Below are 15,657 nucleotides of genomic sequence, written 5' to 3'. Positions count from 1 at the left end.
CCCCCCCTCCTCTGGGTCCGTATGTTTTTTTTTTTACACATTCTGGCAGTATGTAATATCCTCCAATATTCTCTAGGGTTGAAATTTGGAATTTGCAAGTATTTCAATGAGTGTCCTATTAAGGGTTAAACAACATAAATTGTATCTGTGAGCAGCAGCAGCACTCACCCCAGCTTCCTGACATATTCCAAGTAGCCGATGAGGATTTCATGGTAGACTGCTGTTCTTAGACAGCGAGGCCGGAAGAAGTGAACACTGTCCAGGTAGGAGATGTACACTCGCCTGAGTGGGTGGAAGAGGAAATGTTTAATACAATTTCATTTCAAACTGATCGTTCCGCTTCAAGAGAGAGAAAAAGAGAAAACACTTTATAAAGCTTGTGATGTGTCCTCACCTCTGGTTGGGCTGAGGGCAGTCTGACCCGTACTCTTGAACATGCATACCGAAGAAACACACGTCCGCTCCATCTATGTCCTCAAACGCAAAAAGGGCTTTTGTCCTGTATGGAAAAGACTCTGACATCTCTCCGCTGTCCACAAATCTGGAGACAGAAACATGAAACATCCAAATTAAATAATAAAATATATATCCATTAAGTCAATTACTTCCCCCCACATACACTTTTTAAACATCTATTTGCAGTTATCACTTAACAACATTGCAAACATGCATTTGAGATGCTGCTGGCTCCTGTTATGGCGCTCCATCAACGTGTTTTTGCAAACTTGACATGCCTTTGTTTATTTTTTATCTTTATCTAAAATGGAAATAATTTTGTGTGCAATTTTTGTGGTCGGCTGTAACAAAGAAATTTCCCCGCTGTGGGATTAATAAAGTCTAATCTAAAATAAAAAAGTTTTATGCACCTAGTAAAGTTGCTTAATTGGTACTACACATGTGGAACTCTTAACATAGAATTAAATGCATTGATTATTCTGAAGATAATAGCTATTTTTAATTACAAATTTAATAGCCAGCTCTGGCATTTTACTTGCTGTCATTACAAACATATTAGCCAGTTACTCTGTACTGTGTTCTCACAATACAGATTTTTTTTAATTCAATTCAATTCAATTTATGTTATTCTCAATATTGACATATTTATTCTAAATTTACATACAGGGTTCGTACAATTTAGCAGTGGTCAAATTCAAGCATTTTTCAAAGACTTTCAAGATCAATTTTCAAGCTTTTCCAGTATCTTACACCTGTTGTAAGTATAATGTTTTAGATGGGTACTTGCATACTAAAAGGGGAGATTTCACTGAACCATACCAACAGACATGGTGTTACACTTTTAGGAGGAACGGTCTTCATTTCAGATAGGCTACTCATTATTTTTTACATTGAACATGTTATTATCTATAGTCTATAGATGGATATAGTCAGATTGCAGAAGAAATACAGTAAGAATTTCAAGCATTTACAAGCACTTTATCCAAAATCCAAGCACTTTTTAAACCTTGAAAATACAACATTTAAATTCAAGCATTTTCAAGGATTTCAAGCACTCGTACATAACAAACCTAGAAGAATCTGGTTCATGTATTTCTAAGCCAGACCAGCATCTCCAAATCTGGACGGGAAGAGAAAGGTTGATTCATTCTAATATTCTCCTACCTGGACTTCATGCCTGGTTTGACCTCCACCACTTTGTCGGAGACGTGGACGACGCGAATGAAAACTTCTCCAGACTCCAGGTGAGTCTGACGCTTCAGGAAGTCGTTCACTCTTCCCTCCAGGTAACAGCCCAACTTTGTCTGGGGTAACCCTGCACGGGGGAGAGCAAGACACTTTTTATTTGAATTAAGTACATTTGAAAGCATTTAAAAAACAGCAGGGAGAAACATTAACCTGATTTGACTTGATTGTCTGTTTTATCAAAAATATGTAAATATATAGATGTTGGTAAATGGTGAAAGCAGTATTTCCTCTGTTATATAAATAGTTTAAAATAAAAATGGTACACAAGTGAAAACCAAACATCTGAATAAAATGGGATGGAACCCCAACAAGCATCAGGTCAAAAATAGTTTTGGATTTTTCATTAGTTTTCGTTTTAATTTCATTGTGAATTTTAGTTTTCAAACAAAATGAAAATGCTTAGGTTCAGTTTAGTATTTATTAATTTTAGTGTTATTTTTACTTTTTTTGTAATGGGCTACATTTTTCCTTTGTTCTTAAGTTTTCTGAAAGCTGAGAAGTTGCTCTTTACAGCCAACATGGTGTCATTACGGTAATTTCACTCACTCAGCGGTGGAGAAATAGAAACACTGGATTATGTATGAAAAAAGTTGACAAAGACGAAAACGAAGGACATTTTCACATAATTTTTGTTTGTTTTGTAACCACACAATACAGTTGTTTTTTTTAAACTCTCGTTTTCATTTTTATTTCAGTTAACGAAAATGTTTTTTCAATTCTAGTTTTTGTTATTTCGTTAACTATAATAACCTTGACAAGCATTGGTACTTACTTTTGGCACAATACTTGTTCTCTTTCCTGGTTTTGTTTGTCTTCTTTAAGCAGCCGTCACATACAAAACTTTAGGGAGAAAAAAATAGAAGTTGAGTCAGTTAAAGTCCATAAAAAAAAAAACAATATTTAGATTATTCAGGACTTTCATATGAACTTGACTGGAATTAGAAACTGCAGCTCACCCCGATGGCCAGATTGTTTCATGGTGCAGGACACAGATCTGATGCATCCTGCGCCCACAGTCCATACATTCAACAAGCCTGAAGAGAGAACAGAGATCAGGATATAAATTTGGTTGAATTTTCTTTCTCAAATGTTTTATAATTTATGACATGCGGGGCGGAGTTAACTTACAGTTCAGGGTCCAGTGTGTCATTCTTCTTCTTCTCAAACTGTTCCTTGTTTATCGATCTGAAATGGAGGGACAATTAAGAGGGACAATATGTAGGACAAAATGTAATTCTCAATATACAGTAATAACTTTTTTTGCCAAAGGTCTTTTTCCCCTTTAATTTTGTAAGTTCGATAAGTCTTTAATAAACTGTGTAACCAAATGCCAAAAACAGACACTCAGACCCTTTAAAGACAAAAACATTCCTACTGAAACCCATTTAATCAATTTTTTTTCATTCCATATCCATTCCATCATGCATTATGTAAACAAATTGGCATTTGAAGGGTTAAAATTCTGCATGAATATTTAGTAGTTATGATCAGGGTTATTTTATAATATTTTGTAGTTTTAGAAAGGAGACATATTTTGTCATCTAAAAGGTAAGAAGGTTTTTTGTTTGGTTTAAACCTGAAACTGAAATAAAACAAAATATGAATCAAAACCAATGTTGCTGGTAATCATGAACTCATCTCAGAATGTGGGGAAAAAAACCCTATGAGTAAGTATACAGAAAATAATTAAAGTTTTGTGGTTTTCATAAGAAAAACAACAGTGGGAAGGTGCAAACAAACTGGCATTTAAAGGTTGAAAGCTTATTTCATTTGATTAAAAGATTTACCTTAGTGAAAATGGAAAATATAATTAATATATAACTTATGTCAGTATTTTTGTCCCATAAAAACATCAGAGCAACTTTTTGTTTAAAGGGTTAACTGTTAAGAGGGAAGATGTACCGAATACTGTCAGGAATGTGACTTGAGGATTTACTGAAGATGATCACTTTTCAAATAGATATACAAGATTTTTTGACTGGGGTGATCTTCTTTATCTATCTATAAAAGCAAGAAGTGTCTGTGTGTGTGTGTGTGTGTGTGTGTGTGTGTGTGTGCGTGTGTGTGTGTGCGTGTGTGTGTAGGGCATATCTTGCTGACCGCTGACCAGATCTCGTATGTGTCTTGCGCATGGTACGAAGGTGTGCATCCTCGATTTTGAAGATTTTTTAATTCATTTTTCTAAATATCATTATTTACGTAGGACGTGTTGCGGCATTGCACTGTTTCCGATCGGACGCCTTTTAGGGGAGCTCCGCCCCCTTTTAGGGGAGCTCCGCCCCATTGTGTGATAGGCCTACACCTGGTCAGTAACACAATTCACTCTGGATTTCCACCCTGACTCATCTCATCTGGAAGTCTATTTAGCCTACCTATCTTTAGGAGTTTTAAAGTGTGCTACAAGGTTCAATTTTCCAATAATATTCTAATAGTTTCCAGTGAATATCAATGTTCAATGTGTATGTGCTGGATGGTGTGGTACCTTATGAAAAGTAAGAGTTTTATGGAGTTGCAGACGTTGTAGTGGTCTGCATGTAATGTGCAAATTCTGTTGTAGCGCGATTAGCATGCTAAGCGGAGATTTAGCTTTATTCACTTCTTATGTTGCATTACTATGTAATTCAGGGATGACATTCATGTTGCTTAGCGTAATGCCCATTTCTGTGTCTCTTTATATCTCAATGTACATTCATGTCTTACCCAATATACACTTTGTCAATTAACACTACACAAGAGTATTACACCTCATTGTACATCCCATTTTTTACATCCCATCTGTCATTTTGTGTGTTTTTTTGGTCATTTTGTTTCTTTTTTTAAGTAATTTAGTTTTTTTTCTGTCATTTTGTGTCTTTTTTTTGTAATTTTGTGCCTTTTTTTGTAATTTTGTCTTTTTTTTTTTTGGCAATTTTGTGTCTTTTTTTAGTAATTTGTGTCTTTTTTTAGTAATTTTGTGTCTTTTTTTTAAGTAATTTTGTGTCTTTTTTTAGTAATTTTGTGTCTTTTTTAAAGTAATTTTGTGTCTTTTTTTAGTAATTTTGTGTCTTTTTTTTAGTAATTTTGTGTCTTTTTTGGTAACTTTCACACAAAACCTAATTTTACCATAACTGAAAAATCTACTTAATCTCCCACTATACGAATACATACTTCCTACGGTTTACTGCACTAGTATAATAAAACAATACTCACGTCTGAGGCTGTGTGGGGTCGTCCCCCAGGGAAACCGTCTCCCCCTGGATCTCGTTGAAGCACTTCTCGCAGAAGTGGTACCTGTCAGCAATAAGCCCAAATTTTGGTGAACTACACCGTTCCCCGCAGCACAGTCAATCACAGACAGGCGCACGGGAGGGCAGTCACCAACACAGGACATGGGCAAGGCAGGGCAGGGTGCCACAAGCGCAGCAAGCAGGAATGTGGGAGCGCAGGACAGCAGGAAGTCGTCATCGCAACAGCCAGTCATGATTTTTTGTTTTTGTTGGGGTTGGGGGATGAGGGTGAGGGGATGGGGGATGGGTTTGGAAGTGCATGGTTGTTCAAGGCAAAAGCAAGCCAATGTCGGTATCACAGCCATTGCAAAGGGAGAGACAGACGAGAACGAGATGAGACGAACATTGAAGACAACACAAAGCAGAGAGCCGAGGCAAAGCACAGATTAGCAATTTGGACATGACAGGATGAGCCACAACAACCACCGTCACAAGCTAACAGAGCAGGAGCAGAGTCAACGGGGGGCTAAACGTGAGAGGAGAGGGGGGGGGGGGGGGGGGGGGGGGGGGGGGGGGGGGGGGGGGGCTGGAGCAGGAAGTGGCAGCACAGGACGTGATGCAGACACTGAACAAATATGAACAGGTAAGCACAGACAGCTGCTCAGCTGTGCATTCACTCAAAGCAGCTCATTTTAAAGTCGGCTCTTTCACATTCCAGTAAGGTTTCCAAAAGGTGTTAAAGAAAAACTAAGGTAACACTTTCTATGAAGACTACATCTATAGTGCATTATGAGTGCATTCATAGTGAATTATAATGCTCATTATAATCAATCATAGTGCATTATGACTGCACTCATAAACACATATAAAGCTTCATGATGCACTATATCAACAGTTATAAATATAGCTTATAATGACTTATAAATCCAAGTGTCTTATGAGTGCTCTTGACTGGTTATAAATTACAGGCTGACTGATGAGGCTTATAATACATTACAACTACTCATACCCCTCTATACACACACCTCAACAATCAATTGTTATAAGGACTCATAGGATGCCATAAGTATAAATAAATGATCAATGTATGCTTTAAGTAAAGTGAGGTTCATATAGATGCATCTATAATGCAGTATAGCTAATCATGATGAATCATGAAACATCATGATTAGCTATACTGCATTATAGATGCGTCTATATATATACATTTATAACTGTTGATATAGTGCATCATGAAGCTTTATATGTGTTTATGAATGCAGTCATAATGCACTATGATTGATTATAATGAGCATTATAATTCACTATGAATGCGCTCATAATGCACTATAGATGTAGTCTTCATAGAAAGTGTTACCAAAACGAATACCGTATTTTCCGGACTATAAGTCGCAGTTTTTTTTCATAGTTTGGCCGGGGGTGCGATTTATGCTCTGGAGCGACTTATGTGTGAAATTATTAACACATTATTACCGGTATATCATTTCACATGTTATTTTCGCACTAAACCGCAAGAGGGCGCTCTAGGCCGAGTATGAGGATGAGTCTGACGTAAGCGACGTAGAAGAAGAAGCGCCGCATCTTCTACCTCCGGAGTTAGCGGAGTTGTTTAAAAGTGACACCGAGGATGAAGATTTCATTGGATTTTAGTTATTTGGAGTGACATGGATGGTTTGGTAAACTTCTTAGCATGTTATTTATGCTATAGTTATCTGAATAACTCTTAATATGTTATGTTAACATACCAGGCACGTTCTCAGTTGTGTCACGTAACATAAGCATACCGTACAATTATTCAGCCTGTTGTTGCCTCTATTCTATTTTTATTTTAAATTGCCTTTCAAGATGACATGTCTGTTCTTGGTGTTGGATTTTATCAAATAAATTTCCCCCAAAAATGCGACTTATACTCCAGTGCGACTTAAATATGTTTTTTCCTTCTTTATTATGCATTTTATGGCTGGTGCGACTTGTACTCCGGAGCGACTTATAGTCCGGAAAATACGGTAGGTACAATAAAAAAAATTAAAAAGAGTGTGGAAGCTGAAAGGAACGGACCCCCATGTTTGCAGAGCAGCAAGGTAAGATTTTTTGCATTATTGCTGCTTCTTTGTCAAAGAAAATGCCCGTTCACTGTGCAGAAATGGAGCATTCAGAGGATAATTGGAAGCGAAAGCTCAAATTGCACTAGAGAAGCAAGATATTTTTCATTTTGCCTTGTCTGCACAGCCTTTTCTGTAAACACTGACAAATACCTTTTCAAACATTCTGTGCCGAGGTGTTATTTATAGATTAGTTCAATGACACCAAGAACAACTTAAAGAATGTGAGAAGACAGGACCGACTGTTAAAATGCCAGTGCATTAAGCACCACATGAGGGTATAAAAACGGGGGGGACATGAAGTGAAGGGAAGCATTTGGGGAAACAAAATTAATCAGATGAACACCTCTAAAAACACTTCTCCAACTCAGTGTAATTCAGTTCAACATTGTCTTTTTTACCCCATTTATCTCTATTATCATTATTTTCCCCTTTTACAGACCCAATCATCCATATATCCATCCCTCCACCCTTTAATAAATGGCCGTTTCATTCCCTCCATACCTGTTCTGGTAGCTGAAGTAAGCAGCATCTCTGGGAATAGTGCACAGCTGCTTCCCGTAGCAGCACAGTGTCTGAGGAGAGAACTCCAGCTGATGGACAGAAACAAAGAAAAAGGATCAAGAACAGATTAATCTCTTAACGCTCAACAATGTTAACTTTAGTCACACCCAATCAGCAACATCCGGGCCTGAAAAATAAAGCTAAGGTGGAATGTGCCTTCACCAAGCTAGCATCTGATAATTTAGCACCACCCTCTAAAGCATGGGTCTCAAACTCACGGCAAATTGAGGGTCCCTTTAATTACTTTTTTTGGTAATTCTGTGCCTTTTTTGGTAATTTTGGGTCTTTTTGGGTAATTCTGTGTCTTTTTTTTTTGGTAATTTGGTTTCTTTTTTTAAGATTTTTTTTTTTTTCTGTCATTGTGTGTCTTTTTTTGGTCATTTTTTTTAAATCTTTTTTTGGGTCATCTTGTATCTTTTTTTTCTGTCATTTTGTTTCTTTTTTTTAAGTAATTTAGTTTTTTTTCTGTCATTTTGTGTCTTTTTTTTTATAGTAATTTTGTGTCTTTTTTTGTAATTGTATGTCTTTTTTTTGTAATTTTGTGTCTTTTTTTTTTTAAAGTAATTTTTTTTTCTGTCATTTTGTGTCTTTTTTCTGGTCGTTTGTATCTTTTTTTGGGTCATTTTGTGTCTTTTTTCTGTCATTTTGTTTCTTTTTTTAGTAATTTTGTGTCTTTTTTTAATAATTTTGTGTCTTGTTGGTCATTTTGTGTCTTTTTTTGGTCATTTTGATACTGCCTCCAGCGGCCCCCAGGTAATTTGAGTTTGAGACCCCTGCTCTAAACCAAATACTCGGGTCTCAAAATGGCAGTCCACATACCAATGGCTGATATCACAGTAACTTCATCAAATACTTTTGCAGGTTATGACCTACGAGTGAACTGTAATGTTGAATATGATTGCATAATGTTATCATTTTCCAAATTTCTGTTGTCTGAATAAATGATTACAAGGAAAGTTAAATACGTGTATGGTCACAAATATTTGCTGAATTGTGAATATTGAAAAACGTGATGAAATTAACAAGAAATACCATATACCTAAACACAATGCAAGTCTAACTGTGAGAGCTAAAACCACATTCAAGCTATAAACACTCCCCAGTGAAGTGGAGCGTAGCTATTTTCTGTTTGGCTTAGATTTGTAAAAAGTTGTTATAGCTGCTGTACGTTAAGAGCTTTTGCTTTGACTCATTGTCAGAAGTAACCCTTCAGCCAGCCTCTCATAATAAGGGCCATCACTTTTGTTATTTGTCTGCAAAACCAAAAATAGCAGAGTCTAATGAGAGCTGAAATGTGATATGGCGTTGGTATGTCCACAGCCAAATTTAGCTATGAACCCACTTCACTGCTTCCATTTTCAGATGTGAATGATAGGAGTTAATTTATGCATCTGAAACATTCATCCACACCACCTTATTCTCAATGTACATAGCTAAAACTTCATATGCTCTATATCAGGAATGGGCAACTTAAATGCTGCAGGGGGCCACAGTTTTTCTTGTTCACTACCACAGGGCCACATATAGGAGCGTGCACTTAACCAGATATGATGAAACTGCAATTTTAAATATGTTTACAGTGCAGTAACTTAACATATTTCATGCTCAAATACATGTACACTGCAAAAAAGGTGTGTCTAAAAACAAGATAAAAACACTAAATCTGAGGGAAATGATCTTGCTGTATGGACAGATAATTTCACTTGACAAGATTTCTTGAATTAAGATTATTAAATCTAGATGCATGTTGAACACTTAGATAATTTATCTTGTTTTAAGAGTTAATTTCTTATTCTAACACTTCTTAATCTAAGTTTGTTTTATTTTAAGAACCAAATAATTTGCAGTGTATAACAGTATAAATAGGAATACAAAAGGTTTGAAGCAAATAAAAATAACCACTTACTGTGATTTCTTGTTTTTTCAGTGCAACAACAGCAGACCAACATTAATTGCAAGAAGTAATTTTGCGCATTTTTGCACTGCACTTTTAAGATTTCATGCTCAAATGCATGAAGTTGTACTGAGGGCCACTTCAGTGGGCCATATGCGGCCCCCGAGCCTCCAGTTGCCCATCCCTGCTCTATATCTTATAGCAAGCTCTGTCCATCTAACGGTATCTGAACATTACCAGAAACAACTCAAGTTGGTTTCAAAACTTTTACAACTTGTAACCGTGAAACAAGAGCTTTTTTTTGTGTCCCATTTAAAATTCAACCCATCCAGCAGTTAATCCAGCACTCTGTCTCACCTTCCTCCCACAGCAGTAGCCGAGGCTCTGCATGACCGGATCGATCTCCTGCTCAAAAACCTCGGCCAGCTTGGAGCAGTACTTGTAGACTCTGGATGTTTTGCGGTTGTACAGCCAGGCGTTGTTGAACATCAGCCAGATGTCGTCCACGTACTGCCACGGATCCTGGTACTGACCTGCAACCAAAACACAAAGCATGAGCTGGTGGAATGATGGCCAAGGGGAGACCTCCAGACGTGAAAAGTTAATCCTTAAACCTGCATTCTTTCTAAAAGCCAGCAGGGGGCATCTACTGTATATTCCAGGGGTAAGCTATTCATTTTCCCAAGGGGCCTCATGACCAATACCACGAAGGTTGCAGGGGCCGGACCAAAACTCTGAACTAAATTCTGCTCAATATTAATTTAATCGCTTTATAAAATACAGTAAATTATCTGGTTTTGAGCTGCTACTGATAAGAATACATGTTATGATAAGACTGTTAATGTGGAGTAAATCAAATATAGCAGTAAAAAGTAGTAAATACTCCAATCACTATATCACTTTTCCATTTATTTTAAACACAACTGTAAATGTCCTTTAGCAAGGTTCCTATTGGTGTTTTTGTATTTTATAGCTTGTTTTTCATGTTTTATAAATTTTCTAGGTGTTTTACAATGTTGTGATGCTTTTATTTTGAAAAGGTGTGTGTTTGCATGTATAATATATTAATGTAATGTATACGTATAAAAATTAAGACTTTTATTTGTTCCTTTTTGGTTTTTGGCAGCCCACCGCTCAACACAACATGATGAAAACAGATTATAACTCTTCCTGTGAGTAAAGTTTCTTGTGTTTTTAAGCCTTCTTCTGATTCCTTCTGCAGCTGCGAAATTGTTTGTGTGACGCTAGACTGACTTGTTCTGATAAAGGCCCAAAAAGCCTAAATTAGCATCCAATTTATTATCACAGGAAATGTGAATTACAGATGCGTTTCCAAGGAATGACCAAGTACTCACCAGTATCCAGCTTTCGCTTGATAGTGGACAAGTCCATGGGGTTCTTCACAATATCAAAGTAGTCCTGCAAGAACACAATGGGCATGTTAAAACTTTTATCCCAGTCTTGTGAATAACTCATAAAACAAGAAAAGAAAGACGTGTTGAAACTACAACTTTCCTGGTTAATGGTAGAGTACAGGTTGGCGTGCAACACAACAACATTTTTTAGAAACACTGTCTATTCTTTTCAACCTGTTTTCTTATATAACCAAATTGTCAGATGTGATCAGGTTCATTCTTATGTGACAAGGTCAGCTAATGGTGGTCAGATGATGTTACCATGTCCAAAATCAAATGCCTTAAAGAGAACAGCTATTTATCGTGCTATCAGTTATTGGAATAATTGCCCACTGAATATACGTGAACTGAATAGTAAAGTATCTTTTAATTATTACTTGAGAATGCACTATTTACATTTGTGAGTAGTGAATTAACATATTTACTGTATGAAAGTGAGAATTAATGTAATAGATATGAATGTAATAACTTATTCGGAATGATTTCTGATGACGTATATAATAATGTCTACAATGTTTAATTGTTAAGTGATTTTTGTTTTGTCTTGTGGACCCCAGGAAGACTAGCTCCTCCCACTTTTGGTGACAGCTAATGGGGATCTTTTTAACAATAAACAACAATAAACAACATCCCGGTTAAAAGGAGATGTTGGATTTACAGACAAATTGAGCAAGTTAGAAAAAAAAACAACGCAGTGATGTGATGAACACTGATATTTACGGTGAAATTAAATAAAGTCACAGGAACAAATAGAGCGGGGGAACCTACAGGTATGCACAGCAGGTGTGGGTCGACAGGCATTCTGAAGGGCAGAGACTCTGGATCTTGTCTGTAGAGAGACTCGAGTGTGGGCATCAGGGCCTGACGAAGCTCCTCTGGTTTGAAGACTGGAAGAAATCAAGATCAGAGGGAAGAATAAGATGAAAATGTAATCAAAAATAACTTAAATTTCTTTTGGATTTCATGACAAAAAAAGACCAGAAGTAAAAACTCAAGTGCTCCTCACTCTTCTTCTTCACTGGGGCCTGTGGCGTAGCTGCCTCCGACGTCTCCTCCTCGTCTTTCACCTCCTTCTTCACCTCTGGTTTCCTGTCTTCCGTCTTAATGCCCGCCGTCGGCGTTGTCGATGATGTTTCCATGGGAAGTCCTTTCCCTCCTTCTCCGGAACACTCCTCCTTTTTTACCTCTAGTTTCACAGGTTTTTCCTCTGTTTTGAGGTTGCTGAGCTTCCCTCCTTTGGAGCAGCTTCCCGTGTCGCTCTCCTCCTCCTCGTCCTGCTGCTTCACCTCCATCTTCGGGTCGAGGTTGGCGGCGGATGCGTTGGACTGTGGCTGCTGGGAGGAAGTGTCCAGGCTGCTGACGGAGGCGGGGGTCATGGCCTGACTGTCCGCTGGGAACGAACCCTTTTGGGACAACTGGAGAGAGACACAGAAACAAACTCAGGTGCATGGACATAGTGAATGTGACTTTAACGATGCATAGAGAGAAATACAATTAATTAAATGACTGGATATTGATGAGATGGAGGCTTTGAGTAGCTCAACAGGTAAAGCTTGGGACAAACCCAAACACTGATGCTGCAGTTTAATCCTAACTGAGACAACAGGAATATGTTTGGTAGGGTTGTCAAAAGTGTCGATACTAAAACGTTTTAACTGGATACGATACTCATTTTCAAAAGTATCGATACCTAGCCAAGGAATGAAAACTTAAGTTAAGTTATTGTTATTTTTTTTTATTTAATTATTTATTTATTTTATTTTATTTTATTTTATTATTTTATATTTATTTTATGTATTATTTTTATTATTATTATTTTACTTGTTACACTTGACACTGTTTTGACTCTTGTAATGTCATCTCTTGATTTTGTTATGTCACTGAAAAATCAATAAACAAATGTTTAAAAAAAAAAAGTTATTGTCATTTTTTTATCAAGCTTGCCTAATATTGTGCACAGCATACAACCTCAAAATATTGTTCTAATTGCTATTGTTTATTGTATTTATTTATGTTTTTTGCACAACTGTTTTTTATTATAAATATTTAACCTGTGGTTCTGTTCATTTTTACATGTTGCATTTTTCTTGTTAATAAAAATATTTCTGTTAAATTTTGGGGTCTTGGGGCGTCCCGGTGGCTCACACTGGTAGAGCGCGTACCATTAAGGCTGAGTCCTTCCTGCGGTGGATCTGGGTTCGAATCCGGCCTGAGGTCCCTTTGCCACATGTCCTCCCCTCTGTCTCCCCCTGTCTATCTAACACTTTCAATAAAGCAAAAATGCCCAAAAAATAATCTTTAAAAAAAATAAAAATTGGGGGGTCTTTGTTTTTATCCTTGTGTCGAGTATCAAATATTTTCCTGAGTATCGGTATCGAGTTGAAAATTTTAGTATCGTGACAACCCTAATGTTTGGTCACATGATAAAGACCAAGCCAGATGAGGGGAAAATGTTTTTTTTTTAAAAAGTATATTAAAGGCTAAATCCCACTTACCGGAGTGCGTGGCAGCTGAGCGCCATGAGGCGTGGAGCTGGAGCCCATTCCAGGGTGAGAGGGAGTGGTGGAACCAGCGGAGCCCATATGCTGCTGCTGGAGGGGCTTGTTGGAGCCGGGCCCCTGGCCGTGCTGGTTCTGCTGGGGGGCTGAAGGTGGACCCAGCTGTGGTGCGTTGGGGGTGTGTGGCTGTGGGGTTTGGGAGCCAGCTAGTCTGGGGGGCGTCTGGTGAGGAGTGGGGGATCGGCTGTGAGCAGGGGAGGGCGAGCTACGCATGGCTGCCAGGTGGGGGATGGAGTTGGGTTGCTGGTTTGAGTTAGAAGGAGTCATTGAGGAAGCGGGGGCACCAACAGCTGAGTTGGGACCTCCGCCGCCCACGCTCTGAGGACCCATTGACCCTACTGAAGGGACGCCACTGGGACCACTGACTGAACCGGGTTGTGCTAGAGGACTAGCGACTGGAAGAGAGGGAGGAGTGCCCATCTGCGTCTGGAGGTAAAAGATCACGGAGGACAGAAAGAGGGTCAGAAAAAGATGTAGCTAGAGAAGAACATTTACCAAGTCCACAGTGGTTTAATTGAACTCATATCTTGGTTTTAGGACGTGTTGCTGCAACACTCTATTAACCCTTAATAGGGCACTCATTGAAATACTTGCAAATTCCAAATTTCAACCCTAGAGAATATTGGAGGATATTAAAAAAAAACATGAAAATAAAGTGGCAAGTCTAGGAGAAAATTTTTTGCAGATTAATGAGATTAAAAGTGTTGAATCTGGGAGAAAAAAGTTGCTCCTTTCCCACTTTTGTCTCGTAAATCTGCGACTTTTTTCGCGCAGATTTGCCACCTTAATCTAGTAAAATTGCAATTTTTTTCTCAAATTTTTTTTGCAGATTAATGAGATTTAAAGTGGTGAATCTGGGAGAAAAAAGTTGCTCCTTTCCCACTTTTTTCTAGTAAATCTGCGACTTTTTTCGCGCAGATTTGCCACTTTAAATCTCTTAAATCGGCGACTTTTTTTCTTGTAGATTTGCCACTTTAATCTAGTAAATTTGCAACTTTTTTCTCAGAACTTTTTTGCAGATTAATGAGATTTAAAGTGTTGAATCTGGGAGAAAAAAAGTTGCTTTTTCCCCACTTTTTCTCGTAAATCTGCGACTTTTTTCGCGCAGTTTTGCCACTTTAAATCTCTTAAATCTGCGACTTTTTTTCTTGTAGATTTGCCACTTTAATCAAGTAAATTTGCAACTTTTTTTCTCGAAATATTACCTGAAGTTACCAAATATAGTTTTTTGCCCGATAAAGGGTTAATCCATCTCTGACTAACAGGAAACAATGCTTTGGGGGCCACCGTACCTGTGCCATGCCTGTCTGTGCTCCAGGTTGAGCCATCCCAGCCTGAGCTGTTCCAACTCCTGGTCCTGAGCCAGGGAACTGTCCCTGGGACAGATACTGGTTCTGCAGCTGGTTGACGTTAGGCTGTCCCATCCTGGGTCCCCCTATTCCCATCTAGAGGGATTGAAAGTCATTGGAAGGGGTTAAAAAAAGAGCCTATGCAACCTTGCATTTCTTATTATTGTTTAACATTCAGGGTTCTGTTTGTCTGTAAGATAAATGTTGAAATGACTAATAACAAATTAAAGTGGAAAAAAGTGTCTGCAACATTTTCTACCAAGCCATTTGACGTTTAAATCAATTCTCTGTCCATTTAAATTGTATTTTGACATGCATGCTTCTGTGCTGAATGTTTTGATTGTGTATTTTAAACAAAATAAACCATGTTATTAATGGTGTGTGTTCAGAACTGACCTGGTTACCAGATGGTCCTATTGGGAGAGGAGGCGTGGACCTCTGGCCCATCGGCGGCATTCCCATCTGATTGAACTGATTCATACCTGACAGAACACGGACTGTTATGATACAATACATACAATTCTGTGTAGAAATCACAAAACATATTGTATTTTAATTCTTAAATAGTTCCCATCTCCTTTTTTTTTTTGGGTCTCCCACTGTATCTCTGTAACTGCGACATGAATACAACTGAATGATGCCCAACTGCTACAGACATTTATATTTATTTATTCATGTTATGAATCTACTTTTTGCCTCCATACCCCTCTGGATGTAGATAGTTAAATTGTATGTCTTTGTTTTTGTTTTTTTTCTCTACATATTCATATTATTAAAAGGGAATGGACAATGAACATTTGGAACAAGAAGATATTGATACAAAACCCTTGGCTCTGTACAATTTTGATACTAATAGCTGTAAATC

The 15,657-nt window shown here is 37.8% G+C and overlaps 1 protein-coding gene across 3 annotated transcripts in view; it reads right to left on the bottom strand.

Moving 5' to 3' along the window:
• Positions 1-15,657, bottom strand: part of ep300a (E1A binding protein p300 a) — a 42,550-nt gene that overhangs the window by 10,214 nt on the left and 16,679 nt on the right. For 2 of the 3 annotated variants that reach the window (XM_059324294.1, XM_059324295.1), the window contains exons 12-26: positions 15,189-15,274; positions 14,736-14,888; positions 13,381-13,869; positions 11,892-12,300; positions 11,654-11,772; positions 10,826-10,889; positions 9,828-10,003; positions 7,517-7,605; positions 4,894-4,974; positions 2,833-2,889; positions 2,661-2,738; positions 2,477-2,544; positions 1,621-1,771; positions 395-541; positions 169-282 (exon numbers count right to left, since the gene is read on the bottom strand). In XM_059324294.1, coding sequence (XP_059180277.1) covers positions 169-282; positions 395-541; positions 1,621-1,771; positions 2,477-2,544; positions 2,661-2,738; positions 2,833-2,889; positions 4,894-4,974; positions 7,517-7,605; positions 9,828-10,003; positions 10,826-10,889; positions 11,654-11,772; positions 11,892-12,300; positions 13,381-13,869; positions 14,736-14,888; positions 15,189-15,274 — 2,281 coding nt within the window. Of the gene's footprint in view, positions 1-168; positions 283-394; positions 542-1,620; positions 1,772-2,476; positions 2,545-2,660; positions 2,739-2,832; positions 2,890-4,893; positions 5,005-7,516; positions 7,606-9,827; positions 10,004-10,825; positions 10,890-11,653; positions 11,773-11,891; positions 12,301-13,380; positions 13,870-14,735; positions 14,889-15,188; positions 15,275-15,657 lie in introns of all 3 variants that reach the window. The other variant, XM_059324293.1, reaches the window with a different exon arrangement.

The sequence above is a fragment of the Centropristis striata genome, chromosome 21 (assembly GCF_030273125.1).
Source record: "Centropristis striata isolate RG_2023a ecotype Rhode Island chromosome 21, C.striata_1.0, whole genome shotgun sequence".
In the NCBI taxonomy this organism is placed as follows: domain Eukaryota; kingdom Metazoa; phylum Chordata; class Actinopteri; order Perciformes; family Serranidae; genus Centropristis; species Centropristis striata.
Note: the sequence above shows the minus strand (reverse complement) of the source record. Positions and strands in the feature narration are given on the sequence as shown.